The sequence below is a fragment of the Beta vulgaris genome, chromosome 3 (genome assembly GCF_026745355.1).
Source record: "Beta vulgaris subsp. vulgaris cultivar EL10 chromosome 3, EL10.2, whole genome shotgun sequence".
Lineage (NCBI taxonomy): Eukaryota > Viridiplantae > Streptophyta > Magnoliopsida > Caryophyllales > Amaranthaceae > Beta > Beta vulgaris.
Genome location: NC_079204.1, coordinates 17,743,728 through 17,769,147, shown reverse-complemented (window position 1 = coordinate 17,769,147; position 25,420 = coordinate 17,743,728). Strand labels below are relative to the sequence as shown.

At 36.0% G+C, this 25,420-nt stretch overlaps 2 protein-coding genes across 3 annotated transcripts in view; both read left to right on the top strand.

The window, feature by feature from the left end:
* The window catches only part of LOC104889054 (inorganic pyrophosphatase TTM1), a 14,063-nt gene extending 13,638 nt beyond the window's left edge, over window positions 1-425 (top strand). For both annotated transcript variants that reach the window (XM_010674193.4, XM_019248647.3), the window contains one exon: window positions 1-425. This exon is cut by the window's left edge and continues 100 nt beyond it. In XM_010674193.4, the coding sequence (XP_010672495.2) occupies window positions 1-119 (119 nt within the window). In that variant the 3' untranslated portion in view covers window positions 120-425.
* Window positions 426-6,058: 5,633 nt separating this feature from the next.
* Window positions 6,059-10,113, top strand: LOC104889053 (polygalacturonase). The gene is made up of 4 exons (XM_010674191.2): window positions 6,059-6,608; window positions 8,131-8,420; window positions 9,101-9,329; window positions 9,700-10,113. The coding sequence occupies exons 1-4, from the start codon at window positions 6,162-6,164 to the stop codon at window positions 9,916-9,918; spliced, it is 1,185 nt and encodes a 394-aa protein (XP_010672493.2). The 5' UTR covers window positions 6,059-6,161; the 3' UTR covers window positions 9,919-10,113.
* Window positions 10,114-25,420: the final 15,307 nt, after the last annotated feature.

Genomic DNA, 25,420 nt, shown 5'->3' with positions numbered 1-25,420 from the left:
GAACAGACAGAACGGTCAGCAGTCTTAATTATGTATCAATTGCCATCCCTCTTGTTACAACCTTAACTCTTGGTGGTTTAGGAGTTCTTTTGTTCAGAGGTCTTCCCTCTCAGAAGTAGTTATCTGATCCAGCACTTACAAACTATTTAGCTTAAAATAATATAGGATAAAGTTACAGATTTATGATCAAAATACTGTTTAGTTTCTTAGAAGGGAGAAAAAGGCGCATTCTGAAAGTTCGGTTTGTAATTACACAATAATAGCCCTTGTACAGATATAGGGTGCTGTGTTGGACTTGGATGTCTGCAATGCCCACAGTTTATGTAATTAGTATACAAATTAATTAATAGATGTCAAACATAGTGTGAAGTTACAAAAATAATAGATGTAAAATCAAATTGTGAGGTTACGCTGCTTATGTGTTATATTTTGCATTATACAAACCTCTATATTAGCCATGCAACTTCATCTTCCTATGAATTTGTGATATGTATACGTGTGTTTATTAAAGGATTTTTTAACTACAATAATACAAACTTTTGCATGTTTTATTGCAATAATACAAACTTTACATCGAAATTCCTCCAATAGGTCAAGTTGACTTGTAACCTGTAAAACAGGTCAAAAAAAATTACAAAATGATCTTTTTCTTCTTTCTCCCTCCTCCCCCAACCCCCCATCCACCTGAACCACCTCAGCTTGTTACCTCCTACAATAAGTTAACAACCGATATTGCCCTACTGGAAGAATTTAGATCAAAAGTTTGTATTATTAAAAAATAATCAAAAGTTTGTATTATTGCGAGAGAATGGGCAAAATTTGTATTATTCTTGTTAAAAAATCCTTTATTAAATAAGATAAGTTTGGATTACTTTTAGCTCATCTAATTGAAGTGAACATAACATGATTTGCTTTTGTTTTTTTTGACAATGGGAAAAATTTGCATTAAGTAAAAAAAACAAAAGTACAGCATAATGCTAATACAACCAAACAAAAACAAAGATACTAAACTGAGCATTATGCGCTCATACATAACAATTAGAATAACTTAAAAAACTTAAACTTGAATAACACTGCTCGATCTGGAGGGTTGTATTGTGACTTGTGAGTGAACTATAGTGAAGCTCTTCTGCTGGCAGATGGCGATGATCGCCATAAACCTGATAAAACGAGTGGAGGGAGTGGATTGATTTTACGATCGGGGGAACAAAGTAACAACGAGATTAGAAACTTGCAATAGGGCCAATCCCCGAGACCTTCTGTCTCATGGGATTCTTGAATTGGGATTCCTATAAGAGCCACATCCTTTTGTGACTTAATACCCTCTTGAATGGGTATTTCAGGTTTCTCCTTTGAGGAGAAGCTCAAATAAGTTGACACGCTATAAACCCAATTGACAAATTGGGGAGCCACCTTCATATATCTTTTTGTTGAGTCAAATGATTGATAAGATCATTACGAAGCGAGACTGAAATCTAACTATTGTTAGATTTCGAACAACCATCCAATTGTCAAAATCGAAGACAACAAATCCCAACCATGAAACCTTGTGCCACGTAAACCCTAAGAACCCACACAAACCAGACCCGACAACTTGAAGATAAAGACTACCTCCACTAGTTAACAAAAGTATCAAGCAGATTGAGGAAATGAACAACAAACTCATACTACCACAATTAAGAAAAAACAACAAAACACACTTGGAAACAAAATACGCACTTCCAAACTGGACACCAACTTAATGAAAGGATGGAGGGGGAAGCCCACAACCTAGACCAACTAAACTACTAACTAGGGAGGGGGGAAACCAACGACAGTGACGAGAGAATCCAACAAACGAAAAACAAGAGAAACTAAAAAACAAGAAAACTACCTGAACACTGGAGAAGAAGTCTCGTCGGAGAAACACGAGACCAGGGGGACAGGAAGGGAAAATGAGAGTGGATGCCTGACGACGTAGCAGGGGATGGGGAGGGGAAGCCACCATACTCGACAGGGGAGGGGGACGATACACTGGAAAAGAAGACTTGCCGAAGAAACTAAAAAATAAGAGAAACGAAAGAACAGGGGTGTTAAAAAACAAGGGAACTCGTCGGAGAACAAGCTGGATACTTTCGCGGCGCCAGAATTCTAGCGAGTTCCTAGGGTTAGAGGGATTTGTGTTTAGAGAGAAGGAAGAGGATTAGTTTTTAGAGAGAGAAACTGTTTTTTCAACTAGTGAAGTCTTGAACATGATTTGTTGTTATCCCTATATACCCCCAAAATGTGGAGGATTTATAGCTCCCCCTTTCATTTTTCTCTCCTTGCATTATCTATATCGTTTCTCTCAATATCACCTATATCCATCTTTTTTCTCTATTTTTTTTCTTCCGTTCTCGCTTAATGCATACCCTCAATCGAAGTGTATCCTAGACTAAAGTTTTTCACCTCAACTAGTTTTATTGAAATTATATAATTTGATTTTATCTGAAATCTTAATGCATAACTCTCAATTGAAGGATTTTCTAAGATAATGGATAAAGTTGTTCATCGTAATTGTAATCTTATTTGATTTTATATGAAATTATTATATATGAAGTTATAACATTTACTTTGAATTTATCTGAATTTACAATAACTTATTAAATGTGAATGTATTTTGTCTAAAAAAAAACTTATTTATGTGCTAAATTGTCTGACAAAAAATTAATTTAATTTATTTGACGTTGTCCGAGAAAAACTTATTTTATTTGAAATTATTACGAATTTATTGAGTTTAAACTTATTTATCTAAAATAAATCAGATTTAAGTTAGATCTAAATACAACACCAATAAGAGCCACAATTTCAAATTATTAAACAAAATCAGGCCAAGCTAAGTGGGGCTACTGAAGGAAGAAAGGTCTTAAGGGGGAGTAATATCTACTATACATGCACTAAAAAAATACTAGTACATCAATTTGATTTTAATTTGTTCTTTAATCAGGGGTTGAGCTTAGTTGAAGGCTTGAAACCTATTTTCATTTAAAAACTAGTTTTTATGTTTGGATTACGTCCTACGTAATTATATATTTTATTTATTAATATTTTACTTTTAAATAATAACATCAAGTATTAGTTTAGTGGTTAAGACATTAGAATATATGTTTGTGATCTCGAGATTGAATCTTGCATAATGCATTTTCTATTTTTTTTAGTATATGTGGATTACATAGCATAAAGTACTCCAAACAAGCGCCACGTGTCATCGTTCCTTTCTTAGGAACACCTTTTAATATATTAACTAGTTATTAGGCCCGGGCTATGCCCCGGGTAAGAAAAAATTTCATTTATTAATATAATACTTTATGATAATAACACTGAATACAACTTAGTCTAGTGGTTAAGACTTTCGTGTATGTACTTGAGGTCTCGGGATCAAACCCTATACTATGCAATTTCTAAATTTTTTTATTGTACATGGATTACATGAACTAAAACTCCTTAGGGAGAGCGCCACGTGGTGCAGTTTCTTGCCTATGCACGCCTTTTAATATATTTGTATAGATATAGATTGATTAGGATGTTGATTATATAAAAACCTTGAGAATTGTGGTCCATCTTCCATTATCAATAGATTATGATGTCCATTATCTAGATATCTTAGATTCACAAGTCATAGCTTCTAATTCGATGTTAAGAAAATAGTTTTAATCATCCATGAAAAGTGTTGATTTTGTAAGTTTGTTACAAGGATCATTTGATAAAATATTCACAAATATCAAAAAAAGGAATCTTCTAAAAATATGTTATATACTTAATTTAATAAGGATGTGTTTTCTTCGACATAAAATAATTGAATTAAACTAAACTTAATTGAAGTGAACGGATTGCAACTGAACTAAAGTGAACTGAAGTGAACTAAAGTGAACTGAATTGAGTTCAACAGAAGTCAATTAGATTGAATTGAATTGAACTGAACTGACTGTAACTAAACCGAACTGAATTGTTTGCAAATGAATTGAATTGAACTGGAAATAAGTTGGAAAGAACAAGCCTAAATTAAAGCAATGTGACAAAGTTGGATGGAGTGTTTCCTTGCACACGCTAACTATTACAAATTGACAATCAAATAACAGAAAAACAAATCGATAATCCAAATTGTCGAGACAAAAGAGTTAATGGACGTATGGGCACATAAAGAGGCCAAAACGTATGCTCAAAGCATCAAAAATATAACATGTGCATTAACTTGACACAATACCCTAAAAAAAGAACCTGAGTTTTCGCATTTTTGCATGCTCTTTTTGTCTTGTACGTTAATGGTCAACTTTCCATGCATCAATTATTTTAAAGGGGAAAACAAACTTGGTCATCAGATTAATATATAGAAACAATGTTATATTTATCCGGTGGGTAATTAATCCACTAGAAATAGAGAATTAAAAAATTATTAAGGGAAATTCTCACTAGTACCATCCAACTATCGACTTTTCTCAATGGTAGATATTTTTTTTATTATTTTCCCAATAATACCACTATATTTATGACTTTTTATTTCAAGTGTTTTAATGTTAATAGAAATTAGGCATTTAGGCTAAACTATAAATGTAACTAATAAATTTTTAAAAAAAAAGAATATTTACCCTAATCTAATTTGGCTGCCATACGCACTACCCAATACAAAAATTCATCATCATCAAAATTGGACCTCCCTCTGTTAAAAAAAAAGCCTCAACACCACCTTCCTCTGTAAAACACTCATCATCTTCCCTCACCCTTCTTTTGTGTGTTATTAACGAAGTGTTAGAACTTTTATCCACAAAAAAAAGTAATTGGAATGTGATGAATCGTTGGGATGTTGAATTATAGGAGGGAAAGTTAAGATAATGGGTAGGATTATATTTCTACTTTATAGCCATTAATAATTTTAACTTATTTTTAATAAAAAAATCAATTTAATTAAGAAGTCATAAACATAGTGGTACCATTGGGAAGGTAAAAGAATAATGCCTACTATTGACAAAAGTCGATAGTTGGATGGTAACAGTGAGAATTTCCCAATTATTAAAACTGATAAGTTGCATTCCACTATTTATTTATTATTTGTGGTGGGTTGTTGATCCAATGAGACGATAAAGTTTTTTTCCAATTAATAGCTTCCCCACCATTAATAGATTTTTAAGAGATGGTGATATTCAAACTCATATGATCATCAATCAATATATAATTATCTATATATTAAGTGAGTAATTTATCCAATTAAGAAATAAATGTATCTAATGCTTTATTTAATTTTTATTTTTCAGCACATCCGTTATTTCTTCTTTTTGGTCCATGTTTCCTTACCATTTTTTACAGACCTTCTATTAGAGTAAGGATAAATTATGACTACTTTAGGCGTGCCAAGTCTTTTCTCCCCTAGCTACTTCACTTCAATATGTATCTTCATACTTTCACAAGCAAATGTCAATAAAAAGTAGCTTTCTTAAAATATATACTTTTTGTCATTGTGTAAGCTTAAATAATTGTATGACGTTATTGTCAATAACAATTGAGACATGAGTAGTAATTTCTCTAAATCTTTATCTGTGACCTAATTAATACATTAACAATAATATAACCTCATAATGATTAATATCAATATATCATCATTTTTATATATAAGCTGGTAACTGTGTTACGACTTACGAACTCATCTACTTGTGTCACTTCTGATATAGAAATGGCTATTCAGTGTTATTTGTTCAGTTCTTAAAAAAGCTACACTCGATCGTGATCTTTAGGATCATAAGTGATGCCAATACTATTAGGCCATTACCAACTGTTCGTTATGATTATTATCCCTCACAACGAAGCTTAATTCTGCATGTATGTAATACCTTTTAACTTTCGGCTTATCAACAAAACAAAGCAAAAAAAAATTAGTTATGTGAATTCTGTTGACTTTAGCTTTCAGGCCTTAACTTTATAACTGCAGCAGTTCTTTCCAGCAGCTTTTTTGTGATCTTAATTTTTAATTAGATTTTGTTATTACAACAAGAAACGTAGCATCAAATTCTATAAATACTCTTTAATTAACTTCTAATCAATCCCATCATTCAACTCCATTTAATACAATCGCCGTACCATTAATTAGTACTATAAGCCCTAGAAAACAAAATACACAAGAGAACTCAAAGCATATACCTATAAGCTATAGCATGATGATGAAAACAATAAGTTTATCATTATTTCTAACTTTAACTCTTTTGCCATCATTTATGTTGGGATTATCAACATACAATGTTGTTAGCTTAGGAGCAAAACCCGACGGTAAAACGGACTCGACAAAAGCATTCTTAAAGGCATGGAATAAAGCTTGTAGGTCTTTAGGGAAGCCTACAATCCTAGTACCTAAAGGAAGGTATTTGATTCAAAATGCCATTAAATTTGATGGAAGCAAGTGTACAAGTGTAGGAATTCATATAAATGTTAAGGGCACCATTGTTGCGCCGCCAGATTTTCGAGCTCTTAAGGACTCACATACTTGGCTCTCGTTTGAGTCAGTGAGCGGAGTTACCCTCTCCGGTGGGAAGTTTGATGGAAAAGGTGTTGGTTTGTGGAATTGCAAGATGTACGGGAAGGGTGGTTGCCCAAAGGGTGCTACGGTAAGCTAATTCAATTAGAGTATTATTCATTCATTTTATTTTGTAAATATTCTTGGATTTTTTTAAGTTAGTTATGCTCACATGTTTATGCAATTTCAACGTTTTAACTTTTACCTCAACCTTCTAAAGATCCAGTTACTACTCTTATCATTAACTAGAAGTCATTAATTGCATTTTCCTTTTTGTAATCTAGTGGAATTAATCCAACTTTATATGTATGGAGATAAGATATTTACAATTTTTATTAAAATTAATATTAATTCATTGATTTAAAGTCAAACGACATCTACAATAGAAGTCAAAACTAAAGAAATATATATCAAAATGAAATAAATAAAATTCTAATATGACAAAACCACGATCATTTAGTAGATCTAACACTTCTTAAAATCCTCGTGTTTCACATCAATGTCTGATGCAGTATTCTGCACGAGGGTTTGTAGATCTTTTGTAGTTTTGAAGTATAACTGAATTGAATTCAAATGATTGTAAACTAAGTCTTGACATATGTTGCAACTCCGTATAAATTTCGATCAACAAATCAACCTCTTGAATTACACAAAAACCCAAAAACAAAATCTCCAAACTCTTACATGGAGAGAGATAAAACCTGATCTATGGGTAGATATTACCCAATATATGTGTAAAAAAACTCTCCATTAGAGAGAGACTGAAGTTTATTGAAAACATAAACATAAAAAAACTAGTAACAAACGCAAAAAAGGGGCTTACCACCGCCCAAAAGGATGGCGAAAATTAGGATTTTGTTGGAGACGAGAGAGAAGAGAGAAAAAAAAGGAGAGATGAGGCGTCTAAAATATTTACAAATTAACTAGATTTTGTTTATTAATTATAGTGGAAATAATTAATAACTCATAGTTATTGTCGAGGGCATTGTGCATGAGAAAGGTAAGCTTAAGTAATATATCAAACTATAAAAAGATCGGGATATAACATAAAATATGAAAAAACACAAAGATATAATATTAAAAAATGAAGAAACACAAGGATTTAACATATTAAAAAGTAGAACAATTACTAGTAAGTCATAATCGAATCAAGCAATAGCATAGGGTGAGAGTGTTGGGTTCAACACGAAATAAAATTTCAGAATTGCTAGTAACACTTTACTAGATCCTAGTAATTACTTAGTACTAGCTTTGATCATCTAGTTTGTGGTGTACAATAATTGATTCGTTAAGTTGTTGAAATTCGATCTTTTTTTTATGTATTATGCTGGTATTATATCATTTTAATAAATGTTTTCTTTTTTTAATGTATTATGCTGGTATTATATTATTTTGAATTTATTGAGGTGTGACTTCTGTATGTTGAAAGAAAATAGCTATCTTGCCCATCAATTTAGTGTAAGATGTAACCAATGGCACACCAAGACCAGTTCCGAAACATAGGGTACAAGTTGGTAATTATAGTTTATAGATTGAATGAAGTCATACATGACAGTTATATGTATGGTATCTAAAATAAAGGGTTACAACTTAATATTTGGGTTGTTTTGCAGAATTTGGCCTTCACAAAGTCCAAGAATATTGAGATCAGAGGCTTGACATCTTTAAACAGCCAATTATACCACATTGTAATTAATGGTTGCAATAATGTGAAATTAAGAAGCGTGAAAGTGTTAGCTTCTGGTGAAAGCCCTAATACAGATGGGATTCACGTACAAAACTCCAATGATGTTACCATACTCAACTCCAAGATTAGCTCTGGCGACGATTGTGTTTCCGTAGGTGCGGGCACAACCGCTCTTTGGATTGAGAATGTCATATGTGGTCCAGGACATGGAATTAGGTATATGAAATAATTTCTCCATCTCTTACCATTTTTTATGTGGATATCAACTAGCTTAATGAGATTGATCTAAATGAAAGCCGGATCCAATCTCGTATACTTTTTTGTAACTCTGTAAAGAAAAAAATCTTATTTGAACTTATGTATATATCATAAATTGTTAAATGTAGACTAAAAATTAGTTATTAATTATAGAAAATAATAGCAAATAGTTTTCTAAAAAATAGTTATGCTTGCAAATTTTGTAGGAGTGATTTTGTTAAATTTCAGATTATATGAAAATGGGCCTGGGTAACCCAATAAGAAGGAGAGTTTAGCCTACTTACAAGCTAGGAGGTTCCATCCTAAAACCAATTGGTGATAGGAGGAGTAACTCCTCATCTTATAAAGTGGTTCATTCTCTCATCTTTCTCCAATGTGGGACACTCACAAGTGGACTTTCAATGGATTTCAACAGATTTTAATTTTGAGAGGGAAAATTATTTGTGACATTCTAAAAAAAAGGTGAGAAATGCAATAGTAACGAAGCCGGTATATGTAATATAAGAAATCTCCAAAAAAAGTTTTCTATTTTTTTAGGCCTCATTTCGGGAATTCATGGTAAGAAGAATTTCCTCTGGACTGCTCTCGCATAATAGTAGTATTAATACGCATTTTTTTTGTTTGTTTTCTATTATCAGCATCGGGAGCTTAGCAAAAGAAATGAATGAGCCTGGAGTGCAAAATATGACGGTAAAAGATGTTACATTTGTCGGTACCCAAAACGGGGTAAGAATTAAGTCTTGGGGGAGGCCAAGCCATGGTTTTGTGAAGAATGTTATCTTCCAACATTGTACCATGATTAATGTACAAAATCCTATAATTATTGACCAAAACTACTGTCCTAACATGGAAGGTTGTCCTGGAAAGGTGAGCTACATCATTTTAGATAGTTTCAGTTTAATACGGTTTGTTTTTGTAAGGCTTGCACAATATTCGAAATCTAACATTACCATTAATTACTCCAGACATATATATCGGTGAATTTATAAGAAAAAATAATATTATGAAGTATTTTCAAGATAAATCTAATGGTATAACTTTTATAATTTAAAATCGTCATAATATTAGAAATACTAGTGATAAACAAATTTACAAGAAGCGTGTGTGCCTTAAATCAAGAATTGGAGTATATTGCAATGAGGTAATGCATGGGAGTGAAAATCGGGAATTAGATTTACTTTAATTCCAATATAATTGGCTTTTATTTCTCCTTTTAAAATCTGGTGTTGTATGACAGGTTTCCGGGGTGAAAATTAGTGATATCACATATCAAGATATTCATGGATCTTCAGCTACAGAAGTTGCCGTAAAGTTTGATTGCAGCTCAAAACATTCGTGCAAAAACATAATATTAGATGATGTAAAGCTTACTTATAAAAACCAACCAGCTATAGCATCTTGTGCTCACGCTGATGGGTCTACCCATGGATTGGTAGTGCCTAAGAGTTGTTTATAGCATGTCCACAACTTTGTGCAGTCTTGTAGGATTCATCAGGCACATTTAATGTATACTTTGTTCAATATTTATGCATGCCAAACCCTTTTATTGGTGTTTGGAGACATATTGTTATGTATATTGAAGCATATATGTTTCTAAAATAATTGTAAGTTAGTTATAAGGAAAAATATACATAGCATGTCTTTATGTTTATTTTCATTTAGGCTTGAACGGAAATTGCAAATCATCTTTTATTGCAAATATTTGATTATATGCATGGACCTTCACCTCGTGTCTAAGGTCATATGCAGAGTATGTATACAATGTTTTTTTAAGAGGGAACATTGTGTTCTCGGTAAAAATAATGGAGTAGTTGATGTTTTACATTGACTACTCCCTCCGTCTCACAATATAGTTCCCATTTTTATTTTGAGAGTCAAATTTTAAAAACTTTGACCAAATATTCTTACTAACGTATACAAAAAAACATATTCATGAGGGGTCTTGTTAGATTCGTCTCAATGTATAAATTCGTAATATCAACTTTTTATATTTTTTACTAATAAGAAATAGAAGATATCGTAGGTCAAAGGTACGTCTTGGAGAGTGTGCAAAATGAAATGGGAACTAAATTTTGGGACGGAGGGAGTATAAAGCTATAATTTCAAGCTACATGATTTAACAATGTATTTCATAATGCAATTAAAAGGGCATTCGAAAAATTCCGCTATGATTCACATCACCTTGGTGCATAAGCTCCTTGTGAAATGATGTAATATACCATCTATCTATACTAATATATTAAAAGGCGTGTATAAGCCAGAAACGGTGACACGTGGCGCTCTCCCTAAGGGAGTTTTACTCCATGTAATCCACAACAATAAAAAAGATTAGAAATTGCAGAGTAAGGTTTGATCCGGAACCTCAAGAACATACACTAAAGTCTTAACCACTAGACCAAATAATATTTAGTGTCATCATTTAAAATTATGATATTAATAAATGAAAATTTTCCTTATTCGGAGCGTAGCCCGGACCTAATAACTAGTTATTTAATTATATCTTTTCAAAGGACCAACTCAATCAAAATATTCCCCTTAGAAAGGAGGGGCTTGATGAGATTTGAACCCGTAAGCTTTATGTCATGCTGGCTCCGATACCATGACCAAAAGTTTAAGCTGATAATTGGAGTTCCAAGAATAGTTTAATACTCTATATATCTCTTTAGCAGGTATGATTCTACATGCATAAATGGAGAAGGAAACAAGATATTGCATCTCCAAATTGGTAAGTTGCAAAAGGCATGTTGTGGTGATAGCTTTATTTAGGGGATTCACAGTTAAAATGACGTCAATTGATATTTAGTTATGTGATATCTATAAACCAATAGAGGAAAGGAGGAGGGGGACAAGACAAGTTACGAGATAATTGGAAGAAAAAAAGTAAGGTTAGTTTATATGTGGTTACTACAAAAAAAAATTTATGATGTACGAGCCGCAATATGGAAAAAGGTTATAATACCCCCAAACCCTTTTTTTTTTCTTTTGTAAAGGTAGTATATCGTCATTTATTCTTTTACTTGCTGTATATCAACTGTTTTGTTTTAATTTGTCTCTCTATTCTTTACTCTTTCGTGTTTTTTACTCTATATATTAATCATGCTGGAACTCGTTATGAAAGTACTTAGATTTTTTTTTTTGAATAGTAAAATTAATTCATTAATAAAAAGTCATACGACATTTACATAAACAATCGAATCAAACAAATACATAAGTTGAATCAAATAAAAATTTCCTTCATAAAAACTACGATCGTCAAACAAATCTTGCAATGTGGAACATCTCCCGCTTATATCGCTGGAAAATACAGCCTTGTTGGAGAGACAATCTAACGATCCCTTGTAGTCGTGAGGATGATTTCCGTCGGATTCATCAGACCGTATTTGAAAAATTGATAACCTTTGTGATCCCGCATAATTCTTCACCAACAAAATAATTTCACGGCAATCCATTAGATCTAGTATCCCGGATTGTAACATGTAGAAATTCCCCCTCTAAAAGAGGAGAAAAACCCTGTCTTTCGAAGGAGGTCGAAAAACCTTGTCTTTCGAAGGAGATCGAAAAACCTTTTCTTACGAAGGAGATCGAAAATCCTGTCTTTCGAGGGAGAAATCGTTATTGGAAACCTAAAAATAAATAAAAAAAAGCAAAGGTGGGGGCTTTCCAACTGTAAAAATCGATGAAAGCCCCTTTACAAAACAACAATGGAGGCTAGGGTTTTTGAAAGTAAAGAGGAGAGAGGGGAGACAGAAAAAAAAGGGTATTTTTTATGGGATGGTTTTAGTATATGAAAGTACTTAGATGATAGCAGTTCTTTTAGTAATTCGAGTTTGAAGTTGACTTGATTAATTTCAATTTAGCAAAGCTCGATTTAAAACATTAAGTGATTGAGTTGAGTAAAGGTGAAATTCACTGAAAAAGTTTATGCACATACTTGGGAAGTTAGGATTTACTTCATCATGATAATTTTACATATACTAATATATAAAATTTGTTCCACAAGACGACAATGTGACTGTCTCAAAACCCTACTAAAATGAGAAAATTTTTGAGGAGTATATAACCAAGGATTATATAATATGAGTATTAGTACTTGGTAATTCGAATACCCGATTATATAACCAAGGATTATATAGTTTTGAGGATTATATAACCAAGGATTATATAATATGAGTATTAGTACTTGGTAATATGAGAAAAATGAGAGTCAATATTCATTAATGATCAATCACGTATTAGCTAGAATGGTTCCAATATAATTACATCGTACTAAAATATTTAAGCCTACTGATAAAATAGTTTGTTTATAGTCACATATATATACAAAGTTAAGAGGAGACCATAAACCCTATACTAGTATTAAACTATAGTATAACATAAAGACAATATATAATTAACTTAAATAATCTTATAACTTATAAAGATAAGGGAGTAACTAACTAAGTGTTAAGTTACTATATGGTTGTTAACAAGTTAATATCTAGTAACTAGTAAGTATTTGTCAGCTAATTTACTTGCGGTTGTTACTTGTTAACAATTAACTTATTTATTCTACTTTTTAATAAGTTACGATTAGCTTTTATAGGGAAGAATGATTTGGGGGTATAATTTTATTATTATTATTATTATTATTATTATTATTATTATTATTATTATTATTATTATTATTATTATTATTATTATTATTATTATTATTATTGTTCTACAACATATGAATCCTCGTTCTAATCAATTATGCCTCACATGAACCGCCATTTCAAACATATAAATGTATGATTGTCATTTATTACAATATTATAACATATTAAGAGTCATTATACTAATTTATAATCAATAGAGTATTAGATTAGTTTTATAATTATTCTAATACCAATTTTCTACTAAAATGATTAAACATATTGATAAAATAGTTTGTTTATACTTTATCATATATAGTCACAACATAATACATATATACCGCGTTATGTGTGTTTTGTTATTACAATTATTAGCATTGTTGCTACTATTACTATATATTAGTATCTATATTGTTATTGTTAATGTTCATGATCTTATTTGTATTACTATTGCTATTGTTAGTATTGTTACTACTACTACTATTATTATATTATTATTATTATTATTATTATTATTATTATTATTATTATTATTATTATTATTATTATTATTATTACTACTATTATTATTAATTACTATTATTATTATTATTATTATTATTATTATTATTATTATCATCATCATCATCATCATCATCATCATCATCATCATCATCACCATCATCTCTATTTACAAACTTATATATCAATCAAAATGCTTATAATAATAAATCATTTATATAAACCTTGGAATTGATCGTCTACGTACTCGTTATTATTGTAGTTGGTTATAATATATAATATTATAACATATGAAGAGTCTTTCTACTCCTTTACTCATTAGAGTGGTTTTACGCAATTGATTAGTCGAAATAAAAGTTGACTGAGAGAATACATTAAACATCACGGAAACAATATAGTGTTTTTATTAGTTTTTTAGTTATCATCCATATATTTATTGCACACATGCATATGTATATATATGTCGATCTTAATACTTTTCATAATATGATCTATTTACAAAATCCGTAACAAAATCAAAATTATCCGACTACAAGTTAACCGAAGTTGAATTGTCGTTCAATAGTGAATGGACCCGATGCTTCACAATGATCGAACTAAGGTCATTCGTAATTCAACTGGAGCACACTTAACTCTACCCAAGCGTACATGAAACCCAAATGCGACCTGCATAAACCCGGTTAAAAAATGTCCACGGGTGATCAAACCCAGAAATGAATCGACTTATAAATGTAAAGTTCACACCTGTCCGACATCCGGCGATCCCATGATTCAAATGTGATCGACCTAGATGAAGAAAACCTGGCCCATCACGACCCGGGGTTCTGATTTTCAGAATGGCTGACCTGTCCGGGTCTGACCTGGTTTGCCGTGTGTATACCGAGAACCTGTTTGAGAATCTGTTTTGACACCACTAAGTGTAACTATGCAAAGAGCATTTTAATCTTTTAAACAAGCCTGATGACTATGAAAATCCTCTTAATTATTAATTTAATAGACTGTTACAACCAACTGGTGGAAATTACAATTAAATAATCTTCATGAAAAATATTTTACATAGATATATTATTATGAATAATATACTACTGATTTTTTGGCAATTTCTTTTGCACAATCCTATATTTGGTCTTATGTTAAAGAAAGTGAGAGTGTGTGATAAAAAAAATACGGAATCTTTTGAAGGGAATGAAAGGTACGGATTTATGATATCCATTTCTACCATCATAGCCTTCGTAATCCATTAATTAAAGAAGAATTTATTTTTAGTTAACATAAATTGTTTATGTTGAAATTTGCCTTACGACAGAATTAAAGTTAGGGACACACAACCAGATGTTTGAACTAACAAAGCAAGAAATTAATGCAAAAGGCGGGATTCAAGGGAGTGACGCAAGGAAATGGTGACGCGGAAAACCCCAATGAAGATGGGTAAAAATCGCGGGTGGAGATGATTCTACCAATACACTATCTGTGATCGTCGTTCCAGATGAACAACAATCGTTACAATCTAGCTTTGTGATCTAAGTACAAAAGTAGTATCAATGGATGTGAATAATGAATAACTTTTACTTGTATGCTTTTTCTCTGAATGATGCCGTGTGTTTTTTTATTATGCTTAAATACTATAATTCTAATGCTAAGATTTTACAACGGTTAACTCGCCGGAATTTAGGGAATTCTCCTTGCTATGCTCAACTTATCATATCTGCTCCCTAGCTTTGTGCAATTACCGCTCCTTGTAGCTTACTTGGTCAAGCGCGCTCAATCTCAAGTCCTTCTTTCTCATAATGTTAGTTGCTAGCTTCCCGACTTAGTCTCCGCGTCTTATCTTTGTGGCTGATCTTGCGTCGTAACGTTAAGGTCCTTAAGTCATTGTGTCAATGTCAACCTGTGAAAATCAGCTATAACAGTTTGCTCCCAATTATTGAAATGGGGATAACCCAAGATCCATGAGACAATTGTTAGAAACTCTACCAGATAAGAATGCTGAAGCCAATGCAAATGTTAGCCAAAAAATATTAGTCACCAGATTAGAAAAAAACACTCAGAACTTGATAAAAATTTCATTAAGGTTAACTCAAGAGTCACTACATTAAAATATAAGAAAAAATTGAATCGATAATTTCTATCCGTTTAGTAAAGTAATGATTACCCTTGGGACTATAAATACCGCGCATGATTAAATCATCAGCACATGATCAATTTCTCTTTCCTCAAAACGATCAGTTCTTCAGAAATCTCAGCTGCTTCTCTGCCGGAAAATCGTTCTCAAGTGCCAGGTAAATTTTCGCCGCCGTTAATTTTTCGTTTCGCAATTACTCCTACTCTGGTTACAACTATGGCTCCCAGCAGGCATAGTATTAGGAATTTCGTGAAAAACTAAGAAAAATCAAAAGGGAAAGAAAAAGTCGTAGAGAAGAGAGGAGAGAACGAAGATGAACAATCGACCATGTCTGAAGAATACATGATGAGATTTCTGGAATTAGGGAACCTTCCCACTTATACAATAATTAGGAATGTAGAACTGACTGAACAACCCGAGATGTGCCCTAACAATTGGGTAGTCCTTTATGAATATCCCTTCAAGATAGGTCTAAGGCTGCCCTTTTCTCCCCTAGCTAGAGACCTCATGCAAATCTACCAAATCAGTCCAGGGCAAATAATGCCACAGGTCTGGAAAATCCTAAGTGTCGTCGACAGAGTGACAACGTCTTGGGAAGAAGCTTTTTTTCTCCATGACCTTCTGCTTTGTTACGAAATTAGGGTTAAGGCAAAGAATAGGATAGCACTTCACGCCAAAGCAAGGTTAGAACCACTAGTTGGGGGAGTACAGTTAAATGACAGAGGTTGGAAAAATAGATACGTTTTTGTGAAGAAATCGTCTTTAGGAGAAGCCGGAAAAGCTTTAATCGGTGGATGGAACACAGAAGGTTTGTTTTGTTTTAATCACCTTTTTTGAATGTTGCGTCTTTAACGCTATTCTTACAACGTTTCTTCTGCAGGTCTGAACCCGAAGTTGTTGACGCATCGAGAAGAATCTCAAAAACTGTGGGAAAGGTTTCTGAAAACGTCGAAAGAGGACAGACAGTTTAGGAGAATTTTATTTGCAAATCAAGACAGTTGTTCACCCATGGCTTCTGGTAAGTTCACCTTTACGTCCCTCACTGACTTCTACTGACGTTTACATTATTTTAACGACTTAGCGATCTTGGCAGGATCTTCACAACCGCATCCCAGAGGTACCATGGAAAGCCAAGCGTTAGCGAAAACGCTAAGAAGGCGAAAGAGGGACAGAGAGACGTCTGCAAGCACAGTATCTGCGTCCACGTCGACGAAGAACGACGTTGCAGTTGTCGTCCAATTGGACGACGAACACGAGGTTGCGCCAAAGGTGCGCGGGACCGAATTCCTGGCTCCTTCTGACAAGGGAGGGCCATCGTACACTGTTACCGTTCCTAACAACTTCATGTCGTTAGAGTGGTCTATTTTGCCTGAAGCTGATAGGTTTCTCTTCCCCAACGCTGAGGAGAGAATAAAGGAGCACACCCTTCCACACATGATGTCCGATAGCTTGGAGCTCCTTTTCCAGGTTTGGTCGTTCAACCTTATTTTTATCTTATTAACGTTAAGTATAAATAGTAATCGCTTACCTGCATGTGCTTCGTCATTTCGTAGGCGTTACAACATTTTCTTATGGCTAAAAAGGGAATGTCGACGTTGCTGAAGGGTCATCAGACCATGAAGCTGAAGGCTGACAAAGCGGAGCTCGACGTAAAATCCAAAGAAGCTGAGCTGAAGACTTGCCAGTAAGAGATAGTAAAGATGGAGGAAACTTTGAAGAAAAATGGAGAAGAACTAGAGGAGATAAGAAAGAAGGCCGCTGAGTTGGAGAAATTATCGCGTCTAGAGATAGACCCACTCCGAGCTAAAGTTGACGCCCAAAAGAATGTATTTGACCTGCTCGAAGCCGAAGTGACTACTAGGGTCAGAGCCAAGCTTATGTACCAGTTTATGATGAAAAAAACAGCGTCATGGTCGCCGTAGAAGGACATAGATCTTTTCCTCGAATGCCTAGGAGGAATAAAGGACCTGATGGACGGAGATGAGTTGGCAGCGACGGCAGACTCTCCGCCTAGCGTTGACGAAAAGGCAGCCTCTTGTGTCTGTTTTGTCGCGTCAGATGTACCTCCTGAACCGGAGACAGAGGGAGAAGCGCTAGCCGTCGTCCCATCGTCCACCACGTCCGTAGAGAAGGAAGCTGACAAAAATCCAGACGCATAGTCTTTTTATTACGCTTATTTCTTTTGAACTTTAGAAACAATTGTCAAACTATGTTATGGGTCACTTAAGGAAGTGACTTTTATCTTTGTACTTTTGGGTCACTCAAGGGAGTGACCATAACTTTAATGTTCTATATGTTTTGGTCATCTAGACGACTCTTTTGTGTGACACTATAAGTTTTCATGCATTTTGTTGTCTGACGTTCTATGGGTATGGTCAGGCGCTTAGTTAGCCTATCTTAGTCGTTCAGACGCAATCTTTGGACTCACCAGTATGATAACTTAAAATATCCGATAGAAATACATAGATACTTACATGTAATGAGCAGGGAGAGCATGTAGAACACTATAGATAACCATCGCAGACAATCTTAGGAACAATCGTCATAATGTACTTATTGAAGTGAAAAAACGTGGAGATCGTTGTCGGTGACATCTTCGATACATATTTATTGCACAATGAAACAAGTGTTTGTTCATCGCGTCGTTAGAACGTTGCGACGTTATTGGTACAAAGGTAAATAAGTCTCCTGAAAAAACAACGCACAGTGTAACAAAACTACGGTCGCTGATAGTCAGCGATATCGACATGACAAATTGGTCGTTTATTTGTTATAAATAGGAAATAAAACGTAACAAGTTACTTAGCTAGAAGAAGTATCTCTTAAGATGCGTGGCGTTCCAACTACGTGGTACAAGGTTTCCATCGCGTCGGATCAGTCGGTACCCCCCGTTGCCTACTACTTTGCTAATATGATATGGTCCTTCCCATTTAGGTCCTAACTTACCAACGTTGATCTCTTGTGTGTTCTGGAACGCCTTTCTCAGGCCCAATCACCTTCGACAAATGATTTTACTTGAACGTTCTTATTGAAGCTCCTTGCGATGACTTGCTGTCGGGGTGCTATACGCACTAATGCTGCATCTCACAGTTCTTCTATGGTATCGAAATCGTTGAAAAGCTCGTAGCAGTTCTGCTGTTCTGTCATTAAACTGTATCTAGCAGTTGGGACACTTACCTCGGATTGTAAAACAGCTTCGCATCCGTAGACTAAGGAGAACGGTGTTTGTCTTGTCGCGGTATGTGGTGTCGTGCAATTCGCCCATATATAGGATGGATGGTAACGCTTCTGCCCATTTGCCTTTCTTTGCTGTGAGTCGCTTCTTTAAGGTGTCAATGACTGTCTTGTTGCTAGACTCGGCTTGTCCATTAGCTTGCGGATACCTTGGCGTTGACGTCAACAACGTAATGTTCCACTCGTCGCAGAAGTGTTTCGTCTTGTCGCTAATAAACTCGATCCATTGTCGCATATTATTTCAGATGGGACACCAAACCTGCAAATCATGTTAGTGTATATAAAAGAAATAACTTCTTTGTCGCGCGCGCACCTGTTGAAAAGAGTCTGCTTCTATCCATTTAGAAAAATAATCGGTTAGTGCCAACAAAAAGACCTTCTGACCTGGGGCTGGAGGTAGTTTACCAACTATGTCCATTCCCCATTTCATGAAAGGCCATGGAGTTAAAGAAGGGTGTAAATAAAATTTCACAGGGTTTATGCATCATACCTGCGTGTCGCTGATAGCTATCGCACTTGGTGACCTACCTAATAGCGTCCTTTTCATCGTTGGCCAATAGTTTCCCATGTGCAACGCGTTGTTGGATAGACTACGTCCTCCTGAGTGATTTCCACACGTTCCTTCATGCAGATTTTCCAGTACTACGTCCCACTGATTCTTTTCTAAGCAACGCAAGTAGGGGCCTGCGACTGACTTTTTAAACAGCACCCCCTGGATGATTACGTATCTTGACGCTTTGAAACGGATTCTGCGCGCCTCTACCTTGTCTGCTGGAAGTACATCGTTAGTGAGGTAATCGTAAAATGGTTTTGTCCAACTGATACTTACCTCCTCGTGGCTAAGATCGTTCGTCGTTGCGACGTCTTCATCATCGTTTAAACCGTTATGGTCAGCAGCGACGTTGTCTTCGTCATTCCTGCTATTAGCGCTTCGTATTCGGCTTCGTTGTTTGTCGCTCTGAACTCCCAATAGATGGCTCGTACCACCTTGTCCCCTTGTGGCAACTTTAGCACAATACCTAGACATGCACCACGAAAGGTAGATAATCCGTCAACAAATAAAATCCAAGGCTCATGGTCAACATGGTTAATTTGTGCGACTTCATCGTTCGCTAGCTTCTCTAGCTCCGGGCTAAAGTCCGCCACATAATCTGCCAATGCTTGCGACTTGATAGTTGTTCTGGGGCGGTACTGGATGTCGTATCCACTAAGCGCTATCGCCCACTTGCCCACAGTCAAATAAAGTTATAACGTCTCTCCGTCACAAGGCTTTGATAACAACGGTGGTGACGCTAGGTATTTCTTGAGTGCTTGCAATGCGTCTTCATGTTGTTGTGACCAGTCGAAGCCTTTATTTTTTTGCAGCACGTCATAGAATAAATGACACTTCTCCGACGACCTGGATATGAAACGATTTAAAGCAGCTACGCGTCCGGTTAGTTTCTACACTTCTTTGACGTTCCTCGGAGATTGGATATTGATGAGCGCTCTTATTTGGTCTGGGCTGGCTTTGATTCCTCGTTGCGTCACGACATATCCTAGAAATTTTCCTACAGCAACTCCAAACGTACATTTAGTAGGATTTAGTTTCATACCATATTTGCGAAGGACGTCGAAAGCCTCTTACAAATGTTGGATGTGATCTTTCGCTTGCTTAGACTTCACTAGCATATCGTCAATGTATACCTCCATCGTGTCGCCCAATTGGTCTTTGAACATTTGATTGACCAATTATTGATATGTGGCACCTGCATTTTTCAATCCAAACGACATAACTTTATAGCAATATATACCTTTGTCGGTGACGAATGCTGTTTTTTCCTGATCGTTGGGGTGCATCAGAATTTGGTTGTACCCAGAGTATGCATCCATGAATGTCAAGAGCTCATGCCCTGCTGTCGCGTCGACCATTGTGTCTATGTGTGGAAGGCGAAATGGATCTTTGGGGCAAGCCTTGTTGAGGTCCGTGAAATCGATACAGACCCTCCACTTTTCATTCTTTTTGCTCACGACCACGATATTGGCTAGCCAATCTGGGTATTTTACCTCACGTATCTTTCCGGCGTCGATCAACTTTTGACCTCGTCGTTGATGATTTAGTTTCGCTCTGGTGCAAACTTCCGTCGTTTCTGCTTTACCGGCTTGTGATCGGGATCGATGTTGAGTTTGTGCGTAATGACATCGGGACTTATACCTGTCATATCTTCATGGGACCAAGCAAAACAATCTTTATTAGCTTTCAAAAAGTCAATTACCTGATCTCGCATTTCTTGCGACAGCGTCGCTCCGATTCGAACGACATGGTCTGGAACGATTGGATCGAGCGTCAATTCGTCTATGTTTTGCTCGTCGGGAGCGTCGGCGTTGATCCATCCGTTAATTGCTAGATTGACGCCTTGGGCGGTTTGAGCGACGAGCTGTAGCATTCTCGTGCGGACTTCTGCTCACCTTTTATTTCTTGGACCCCCTGTTTGGTAGGAAACTTCAACGTCTGGTGGTAGGTTGACGGGACTGCCTTCATTTTATGGATCCATGGAGTTCCGAGGATGATGTTATAGGCGGACGAGCAATCCACGACATTGAATCTGGTTGGCGCCTTTGGCTAGCGTTGGTAATGTGATCTCTCCGACAGTATGTTGGGCCTCTCCACTGAAACCAACTAAGACAGTGGATTTTTTAGTAATATCTTTTTGACACAATCCCATACCCTCAAGGGCGTTCTTAAAAATGATGTTGGTTGAACTGTCTCCGTGGACTAGCACTCGCTTCAATAGGTAATTACTGACGGTTAAGGATATAACCAGGCCATCGTGATGCTCTGCCTCGCATACGTCGTCATCATCGAAGGTGATCGCCATTGCTTCAGCCTGCGCTCTTCTTCGAACCTGCAAGATTTATGAACGGCGGACGAAAGGGTCCCCTCTCTTGCTAGCCTTTAGGTTCCAGAGTACGTTAGTCCACATACATCAGATCCACCTGAAATTACGTTAATTACCTTTATGTGCGTCGGTGACGTGGGCAGAATCGGTTTGGCAGGATTCTTTTCGAAGGATGCCTTCCCTTTGTCGCTCAGCAGGTCTAGCAAATGGCGTTTATTGAGCATGAACGCGACCTCTCGACGTAACGCAATGCATTCTTCTATTTTATGGCCATGGTCATGATGGAATTGGCACCATTTTTATTTATCTTTCTGTGCGTCAGGTCGATCGCTCTTTCGTGGCCAACGGACGGGTGCTCCGATCTTAGTCAAGGCGTTTACAACGCCTCCGATATCAACAGAGAATCCGATCCATAAGACTCAAGGTCGGGATAAGTTGGCGACTCCGTCCTCGTGTCGGCACGTATCAACAACATCAGTAACGTTATGTACCTGACTAGGGTAGTTGTAAGGATAATGATTTCTCCAGTTGTTCTTTTTAGGAGCATAAGACTTGCGATCATTGGAACTCTCAGGCACATGACGTGTTTATATAGTGTTGAGGATAGCGTCATCTTCTTCCAATCGCATCTGCGCCAATGCTCGAGCTTTGACTTCCTCGAACGTCTGGCATGGGTACTTCGTTAAACGGTTGTAGATTTTTGACCGGAGAATTAGACCTTTCCTGAAACATTCAATGGCGGTTTTAGTGTCAAGATCTTTAATACTAATCATTTCCTTATTGAAGCGATTATAATAATTGCGAACGGATAGTTTGGGTCCTTGGACGACGCCATATAGATCACTAGTCTGCTTCTCCAAGCTGCGGTTGCCTTCGAACTTATCATATAATTTGTTGACCAAGGTAGAGAAGTTGCTGATGCTTCCTGGCTTGAGGGACCCGAGCCATTTGAGGGCTGGACCGGTTAGCGTGGCTGCGAAGGACTTGCACATACATGGTTCCACAAGGTGCTAGGGGATTGACGCTTGCTACATTCTTTGCTTGTATTGAGCAACGTGCTCGCCTGGGTCGGTTGAACCATCATAGTTGGCGATAAGGACGGGCAGGTTGAGCTTCTTAGGGAGTATGGCCTTTGAAATCCTCTCCACGAACGGCGACTTTGCATAGCCATCAGGATGCTCGACGATGCTTGGCGTCGGCGCCCCTGAGAGCTGGGACATAAGCTTCATCAGGCGACGATTTTGCTTCTCGATCAGGGTCATCCGCTTCGCCATGGGATCTGCATCTCCGTCGCATCGTCTTCCTCAAACTCCGCGTCGTCTTCAGATTCGACGCTGTTTGAATTAATATAATTTTGCATGAAAGGAATGTCCTCCATAGTGGCGCGACGCTTCGTCTTGGATGCTTTTGATGAGGCAAACTCCTCATGCAACTTTTGGATTTTTTCCTGAGACGAAGAAAAGTCGGAGGATAAACGCTTATTAGCTCTCTATTTCGGTCATCTCTTCTTTCATTTGATCATAGAGCTTTTGCATTTCATCGAGATTTGGTGTTTCAGCCATTAGATGGGTTTTGGAAGTAATTAATCTGGTTATGCCCCACAGTGGGCGCCAAATGTTTATGCTGAAATTTGCCTTACGACAAAATTAAAGTTAGGGACACAACAACCAGATGTTTGGACTAGCAAAGCAAGAAATTAATGCAAAAGGGGGGATTCAAGGGAGTGACGCGGAAAAACCCAATGAAGATGGGTAAAAACCGCGGGTGGAGATGATTCCACCAATACACTATCTGTGATCGTCGTTCCAGATGAACAACAATCGTCACAATCTAGCTTTGTGATCTAAGTACAAAAGTAGTATAAATGGATGATGTGAATAATGAATAGCTTTTACTTGTATGTTTTTTCTCTGAATAATGCCATGTGTTTTTTATGGTTTTTTCTGTGTTTAAATACTATAATTCTAATGCTAAGATTTTCCAACGGTTAACTCGTCGGAATATAGGGGATTGTCCTTGCTATGCTCAACTTATCATATTTGCTCCCTAGTTTTGTGGAACTGCCGCTGCTTGTAGCTTACTTGGTCAAGCGAGCTCAATCTCAAGTCCTTCTTTCTCGGAATGTTAGTTGATAGCTTCGCTGATCTTAGTCTCCGCGTCTTATCTTTGCGGCTGATCTTGCCTCATAAATTTAAGATCTTTAAGTCATTAGGTCAACGTCAACCTGTAAAAAATCAGCCATAACATAAATAAATTCATTTTTTCTTCATTTATCCTGTTTGCATCCCATTAATCTAGTATTTAACCTTGCTCACTTTAGAGCAGATACAGGCCCGGCCCTGAGGGGTGTTTGGAGGGGTGTTGGCCAAGGGCCCAAGCCTAAAAGGGGCCCAATCCTCTAGGTTTTAAAATAGAACTAGGAAAAAAGAACTACTCTAGCACGCGTGAAGAATGAAATACGCTCACTGAAAATCTGAAAAACTCATCGTCTTCTTCGAATCTTCACTTTTCTCTCTCACTATCTTTCCAACTTCCAAGATCAAAATTAAAATCTTCTTTAATTCCCAAAATCTTCTCTAACATCCATTAAATTCATTGAAATTTTCATATTTTCCCAAAAAAAAAAAAGCTGTTAAATTTCCCTTAAATATATATGGCAACAGAAATTTTTTTTCTACAATTTAAATAGGGAAGAATAATTGGATTTGTATAATGCAATACTCATAAGGTTTAGCCTCAATCATGTTAAGTTATTGAGATCTTATGAAATTGAGAATATAAGTAAGAATTTTGGGAATTTTTTGTTCGACTGTGAGTCGCCTTAATGAGTGATTGTCGAGTTATTTGTTGGGGTTGATTTGCCGGATTGTTCTACCTCTACTGACAGCCAGAACTCATAAGGTGGTCCGTGGTTGCCGGACTTTGTCGCCTGCCGGAGTCATCGCGTGTTCAATCTTGCTGAGTTGTTGTCCTATCATGTTGAGTTGCTGATTCCAATTTGTTGATGACATAGTGTCGCTGCCGCAGTGCGCTGCCCAATTTACATTAGCACTTACTTCACTTGTTCAAGGTGGTCTAGTTCCATCTCCATAACTCTATTCTATGTAATATGCTCTGAGTATATGTGTTTGATTTTATCTTATGTGCAAATTACAATCTTGACTAAATGATCTTTTATTATAATGTGTTAAATGATAGCATATGAGTTGCTTGAACAATTTTTTTGGCAAATTTATTTGTAAAGTTGCATTCGCTTGAATAACAAATTTATTAAATAGAACTACTATTAAATGTTTTTTTTTGGGAAATCAAATGATTTTATTTTGTTCTATTATAAATTGCATTTTTTAAAGGGCCCCAATCTACTATTTTACCTAGGGCCCCAAAAATATCAGGACCGGGACTGAGCAGATGTTCATTATGGAATCACTTCTATACTTCGATGTAGTAGTCAACGACGTACACCAAATCTATTAGACAATAACTAATAGTATAGTATTACATTGTAGTTACGACATTGATTTTTTTAAAGTTCTATTACGTTCTGGAAATTGGTTCTGAGATATCTACTAGGCTATTTAGAGCAGTCTCATAAAATTAAGGGCATGT